Source organism: Plasmopara halstedii (genome assembly GCF_900000015.1).
Source record: "Plasmopara halstedii genome assembly, contig: Scaffold_650, whole genome shotgun sequence".
Taxonomy (NCBI): domain Eukaryota; phylum Oomycota; class Peronosporomycetes; order Peronosporales; family Peronosporaceae; genus Plasmopara; species Plasmopara halstedii.
In genome coordinates this window covers 2336229-2343527 of record NW_020187567.1, presented here as the reverse complement: position 1 = coordinate 2343527, position 7299 = coordinate 2336229, and the positions used below count along the sequence as shown (strand labels likewise).

Genomic DNA, 7299 nt, shown 5'->3' with positions numbered 1-7299 from the left:
ACAAGAATACGGTATGGGGCTAGGTAGCCAGTAGTTATGCATGTATTTAGATTTTACTTTATATATTTAGAAATATCCAAACATTTAAAATGAGGCGGCTTTGCCGCAGATAAAAGTAAATAAAAATCAGTTTTGAATTTGAAAGGAAGAGTTTATTAACCTTGGTTAAGGTTCAAAATGCTCTTGGAGGTAGTGGATTGCGATCCGCTAAATTGGTTCTTGTAGAGAGCGAAAGGTCGGTGGCCTAAATAACGCTTCCTCAAGCGCTATGCTACGGCAGCACTTTGCATGGATGTTTTTATTAAGCGCGACAGTTTGTAGTATTGTAGGCATTGTTTCTTCTACGACAAGTCTTGATGTACAGCAGACATCCAGTGGGGAAAGGTATCGATCTGAGCGCGTTGAACTGCCGAGCATCCATCTTGTGATGTTGATGACTGTGACATCGAAAGTTTTGACTTTGAATCCATGAGTAGTCGCGTCTTCGCTACGATAATGATATCATCGACATTTTATTCTACGGTTTTGGAACCTTCCTTTGAGCATTTACAAACATCACACAATCTGCCGCGCAGATATGTGTGATGTTGTTTATAAAGCTGCCGTGTAGCATCTTGTTTGAGGTGCTTGGTACGAGATTGAGCAATATACCCGCTGACCTTACTCAGACAGATGACCGAAAAAAAAGCGTTGAGAGTGCATGGTGGTGGATAGCTTCCGAAGCACTTTTGCGGAGTGTCTGATGTACTGGAGCGGGATGCTACCACCGGCATTTATATCCGCGGTGCATTAAAATAACTTTTACATTTGATGCGCTTCCCGTCATACCGGTTTGTCAAGTCTTTTTGAGCAAAATTGCTCATCTATCTGCTGTCACCAACATCTAAACCGGTGTGGATTCTGCATTGCCGTTTTTTGTAAATATAGTTTGCCTGTGGCATTTGTGTCGGTTCAGGATTTACGCTTAGCATAAAGATTATGTTCTAGGCGGTTGGCACCAGATTCGATATTCTCACGGTAGATCGCCCACACACTGATTGTAGCGTGGTGATGGAAATCCTTTAAGATACATAAGTAGTGCAACTGTGGTACTGGAGCGACATGCCCCGCCCACTTATTTCGTTTGCGTTACGTAGAACCAATCTTGCCTGGATGGATAAGCTAAATCTATAATTTATTAATGATTCTTCTACTCTTGCATTCATCTCAACTTTCACTTGTGTTCACGAAGTGGCTTCGATCTTGCTGGTAGAAAGTCAATACTGATCCAATTGCTGATATCATCCTGTCTACACTTTGTAGCATAATCTAGCTTTTATCAGAAAAAGATCGATCGTCATGCACCAAGGGCGCGACACTATCGATATTTACAGAGGAATCATGAAGAATCTATAAAGAAACACACATGAATCATGCATGTAATGTCTTACAGTATATGCGTAATATCCACCTTCCAATTAGACGTTTTACTAAAAGTTAGCATGTAGCTGAAAAATGTTCTGGCAGAAAGTTACTCTAGACCCATTAGACCAGGACCTCGACAACCCAGTGTTCTATGCTGCACCCCTTTGTCTGTTGTGTTTCTCTCAAGCAATAAAAATCCTTTTATTGGTATTTGGTCGGGTGTTTTTAGGGCCCCTACTTTTTAATGCATGGTAGGTACCACAACGCAAGCTCCTCGTTTTGGTGATTGGAAATGTCATCTCTTTAACTAAAAATCTATCATCAGTGTTTTTGGTTTTAGACGCATCTTTCCTTCAGTTTTGTAGAATGCTTTGGTGGCCATAAACTCTTAAAATCACCACCAGACCCGTCATCGTACCTGAATGTTGTCATTGGAATTTGTTATCTGTACTTTGTCTACATATCTTTCTTTAGATCCATTTCCGTTCATTGGGTTATCGCTTCTCAGCGGATAAACATTGATTCATTTATATTAATAGCGATATTGCCTTTCCTCCATTAAACTGTCAATGCTTATATCAAGTGTATTCAATTATTTTTAAACTTTTCAAGGATAGTTACTTTCTAATTTGAAACTCACTTTTCTCCAAGCTCTATATATTCAAGTAAAAATATGGAACAAACCACCGTGACACTCTTCCCGCGATATCTAGATGTTGGGGTCGTTGGAAACCTTCGATTTTGTGTTACTGCATTACGTTTTTCCACATTCAAGTTTTACTCTTAGTCATCCCATCCTAACACCCAACTCCACACAAAGTAATCAGGAATTTGAACCATAACCATCTCAATCCAAAAGATGAAGTTGCATCTGACACTGACATATCTTCACTTGCCTTAATTACTTAACTAAAGGATGATTATCGAGGTATAATGCGGCTGCATTTTCAGTTTGGAGTTACTATAGAGAGAGCGCTTGTCGGAATAAAGTTAGGAGATGTACATAAACACGTAATTTGATGTTCAAATCCTGGTGCGCCAGAGCCACACGTTTTAGATGTGCGATGATGATGACTTGTGGTAGTTGAACAAGTAAGGAACAGTTTCCGTGAACATCAAAAACAACCGGTTTACCTCAATTTCGACCCTACACTGTATTTCATATAGATTGAATACCAGAAAAGGCAGATGGCAGAGTAGGCAGTTTCTACTTCTGTGGGATTTATCCATAAATTTGTAAGCAGACATGAGGAGGTTCTAAAATACGAATTGGTAATTGGTGGTTGTTTAAACACAGCATCGATTTCTTAAGCAAAGATACTGTCCAGTAAAACCTGCGGCAACTTTATCAGGTCATAGATGTTGTCTTCTTCCCATTGCAGCGTGTGCTGTGGAAGTTCCTGGATCAGCTTCTGCTTTAATGCTGATGCAGACGACACACCTTTGTCACTTGCATCTACTGCTCGAAGACAATGCAGTGAACAGCCTACCAGCTGCGTGTTGATTGTTCTTGTGTAAACTGGTCGCACGAGAAATCCTTCGCATTCGGTTGCACTAATTTCAGGCACGCAATAGTCACTAAACTGCCGGAGTTCTTTGCGTGCCACACAGACCTGCAGCCCATCGTCAAGGAAGCATTCCAGCCAAATTTGATGCCGATTACAACGACGGTCACCGGTACCGTAAGCGCTATTTGTAGAATAAATGACCCGGGCAATCCGGTTAATGGTGTATAATAGTTTTCCTGTTTCTTTGCCATGTGATGCACTTGAAATTTCAGTACTTGCTCGCCAGATCTGACGTGCAAGAGGTCGCATCATCATCGAATCAAGCGCCTTGGCACTTTTCCATACTACACGGCGCGCTAAATCACCATCATCATCTTCTTGGCAAAGTAAATGACGCCATCCGAAAACTTGATGCACCTCACACCGTTTGTGGAGACGATTACAACTAGCACGACTATTAAGATGCCGCAGCTCGCTGGGTATCGTGTGCATGGCGTGAAGAATACACAGCGTATCGTGACTTGTCAAATTGGGCAAAGCATATTGAAGAGATCGAGGAGACGTCGTACAATATCTTTCAGATTGTTCTTTGTCTGATATCATAAACTGGTTCTTGTATTGTACTGCAACTCGTTGGCGTTTGAATCGGCGACGGGGTGCTACGATCTCATCAGCTAAACGCTTTAATGTACGCCACTGCAATAATTGTTTACATTTCACAAAATCCTTAATGACATGTTGATTGCAACTTTTAGATATCCAAGTCATGTTGGATATCCCATTGACATAGTCTTCAGATGATGTTAATGCGTGTGATGTCGCTGCTTGTCTGAGTTCAGTACTTCTACGGCACGTTGTTGTGATATTTTCTGACTGTACCTTCCAGCTCCATAATTCCATATCGTGATCATGTGATTCCTTACATTGAATGGCCCTATGATGATCTGTGGGGTGGAACACAACGCCCATAATTGAAAATTGAAAGTGGCTGCCTGACGACCTTACTGGCAGCCGGTTCTACTTGTGAAATCAGATTAGGGTTGCTGAAGATTTTGATGTGTGAAAAAAGGCGAATTGGGTAGGACTTTCCTTTTCATAATATTCGGTGCATTTCCTTGGAAAAAGACCGTTGCCAATATTAATACAAAGAACCCATCGATTTTAATAGATCTCGCAATAAAATTTCTTCGAAATTTTTGATACCAAGTCTTTCGATTGACAAATTGTTAACTTTCAACAAGACAATTCCAAGACCTCATCGACCTGTTGTCTTTATGATGCTTGAATGTTAGACATGCGATACGAGCATTCTGGATTTGATGGATTTTTTAATATGATACTGAAGCCGTAATGTATAAGCAAGACAAAGAGTCGATGGGAGGCTTGAGTCTGATTTCTAGCTTACAAACAGCACGTCTTTTAATTTTACCTATAGCGTTTCTATCGCGCCATAAGAATTCTGAGCTTTTTTGTGATGCATTGCATCGATGTGTTCATGATTGCTGTGTAGATACGAGCGTGATTGATGCTTAGAAGTACATTGTGCCTTGTTAATTAAATTTCTCGAGGTACGTTTGTAGATGGTCCAGCGGCTCCGGAACAAAGTATGCATCCAACATCAACTAACACTATTTGTAGCAGTCACAACGACTTTTTATCTAACTTTGGCTACCATAGAGAGACATACAAGTCGTGAGGGCAGGACATTCCAATCCCTTAAGAGACAAGGAGCTCGAAAAGAGAGTAGAAGATGACCGACTTGTATTCGTATTCAGGCGCTTTGCACAACTTAATGTCAAGAGCTGTTCAGCAGTAGTACTAAGCTAGCTAGAAGATCGTAAGCCAACACATCGTAAAGAAATGAGACTTCTTGCGCGTACAATCGAGTCAAGGGATAAGCACACTGCACCGAATATTTTGAAGGATATGAAATAAATGCCTAAGATGTCGTTTCTTTGTCGAAAATCGATGAATACCAGCAATTCTGTTCTCTTCCCGCAAGCAAGGGAAGATCTATGAGCAAATTCATATCTTGACTGCTGTCTGCTTCTAGATACATGGATATCCCTTCGATTTGCGTAACAGATGGTTGCCCCACGCAAAGCAGCTATCGATATTAATTGCGGCGGATTATATTGTGCCACAGAAATGTATCTTGGACATGCCTTAGCAAGCTGAATGATTGCTTTTTAAATCCCGAATGTTGAAAGCCACTATATCGGGTACAACCTCGATAATTTTGAGGGTGACTGAAACAAAGGAAAGCATAAGGATGGGTGCAGCAGGCAAAGACAAACGATCAGCTTCAAGCCAAATGAAAGCGGCCAATGAAAGAAACAAATAGGGTTAAATGATAACGTGAATATTCAGTTCTAGTGGTAATATATTTCCATTCCTTACTTACTCTTAGTACCTTACTCTGAATAAGCAAGAAATAGAAACATATTACGATCCATAACGAGCAAAGTTAAGCCATTTTGTAAAGTAAGCTGATGGAATTATATGCATACTCGAAAGCAACCGGTCCTAGCCAAAGATATCTCTTACTATGCCGCGGCTAAATAACTCGAGCCCTATATCGGCTGATGTGGCAACGTTATTGGCGCAAGTCGTACAAATCTGATCAGTTTTAGTGAGCTTGTAATCTTTTTAAATCATACCAACGAAATTTGGGAGTCATTAAGAGAGCTGGTACCTTTCCGAGAATATGCGGAACGTCATAAACGAAACATTCTAATCTAACATAATGCTCTCTAACTAGCAGAATATTAGTTGTTGAGATGGTGCCATAAATATCGAGTCGCGGTTGTGTTCCGTGGTGTGGAAAGAAATTCAATTCTTGGATTAAAGGAGGTCATAAAGATAACAGAGGTGCTCTTTTTATAAATGATAAATTTTGGACTTGATAAGGTGGAAGTTCTGTCATATTGACGTATGCAATCTGATCAAATGCGTTAGGTTGCATACCAATATTTCTGAGTCCAGATGTATCCAATGTAATGAGCACTTCACGTAGGCTTCATATCAAGAGGACAGAAAGCTTGGTACTCGCGTTACATTTTGAGTGGGGCGAGCCCAAACCAACTTCTTTGCGTGGTGGAGTGCCGAAATTGCTACTTTCGTCAGTCATCAATCTGATCGATGGGCGACCAAAAGTGTCGACTCGTTCATGGTCTTATAATATTAAACTGCCTCGCTCTTTCTTCATATAAATATATACTTTGTAAGAGTGCTATTGGGTATCAAATTTCATAATGATGGATGCGATTTCTTTCAGTAAATGTTTTGGGCGTAGCTAGTGCAATATGACACATGTTACCCTGTTCGGCCCACATTTGTCCGTATCTTTTGAAAATACGAGTCGAAGCCATCGAATCTCAACTTGAACGCAGATCGTAAGTCTTATAGAACAAAAAATCAGTTGCTGGGCTTGCTGAGTTTTTAATTCCGTAGAGGCTGTTCCTTCGCCGGATTTTAAACATTCTGCGGCCTGGATGTGGGAATATACACAGACTTTATCGAACCTGGCTGGGTCAAAAGTTATATTCATCTTTAAGCTTTCTAGACCTGCACACCGAACAGTAGTTATATGCATGGTTTTTGGTTGTTTTTCGATACATACTGTCAAAAATACAAATCAAGTAAGCTGAATACTGATACCGACGCATTCGTGCGACACCTAACTTATTATTTGCTCACGTCGTTACTTACGAAATCCAACAACGAGCCAGACGCAAAACGACCATAATCTTTGTACTCGGATGGTAAGTTAATCTCTACATCAGACAAAATACTTTCAAAGTAGAATGTGTAAATCGGTAAATTGCTTAAAGCCTTACTCGACCAATCTCACCGTCAAAGCGTAGTCGAGCCTACGACGGTAAGTAGCTGAGGTAGCGACACTTTCTCTTTCAAATTTTGTATCAGGAGCAAGTTCAAGCATATATGGCTAGTCGGAGCAGCTTATGAGAGCAAATGAAACTCAGGGTGATTCAAGTTCGCTAATTAGCGTTATAATCAACTCGATAGCTTTTAAGCGTTAAGCCTAATATTCAGTATATCATCAACTTGGATTGTGTGATCTCAACAGTATATCCACCTGTAATAATTTTTTTTGTACAATGCAATTTTGGATCGATGGTGATGTGATCCAATCACTTTTCATATCTTATGTTATTCTACAATCATCTTGCTCGTGAGACTTTTAGAAAGCTGGGGATGTTCGAATGCAATTAGGTCAATACCACGCTGATGACGTTGCACGAATTACACTGAAGGTCACAATTACTGTTCAGGTTAAGCGTACTGATTATTGGTCAAGACAAGTCAAATTACAATCAGTAGGCTCAGAAGTCGCACAGAGAAGCAAACTAAGGCCTCATATACT

At 40.4% G+C, this 7299-nt stretch overlaps 2 protein-coding genes across 2 annotated transcripts; one reads left to right on the top strand and one right to left on the bottom strand.

Moving 5' to 3' along the window:
- Nucleotides 1-2711: 2711 nt before the first annotated feature.
- Nucleotides 2712-3881, bottom strand: PHALS_13100 (uncharacterized protein; the record flags this gene model as incomplete). Its single annotated transcript, XM_024728789.1, has 1 exon — nt 2712-3881. The coding sequence occupies one exon, from the start codon at nt 3879-3881 to the stop codon at nt 2712-2714; it is 1170 nt and encodes a 389-aa protein (XP_024579232.1).
- Nucleotides 3882-4155: 274 nt separating this feature from the next.
- On the top strand, nt 4156-5313 carry PHALS_14665 (uncharacterized protein). The gene has a single exon (XM_036407551.1). It carries the CDS (start codon nt 4263-4265, stop codon nt 4443-4445), a length of 183 nt encoding a protein of 60 aa, XP_036263245.1. The 5' UTR covers nt 4156-4262; the 3' UTR covers nt 4446-5313.
- Nucleotides 5314-7299: the final 1986 nt, after the last annotated feature.

Excerpts from the sequence above, each read along its gene's own strand:
- PHALS_14665 (XM_036407551.1), top strand. The coding sequence starts at position 4,263 with ATGTATAAGCAAGACAAAGAGTCGATGGGAGGCTTGAGTCTGATTTCT.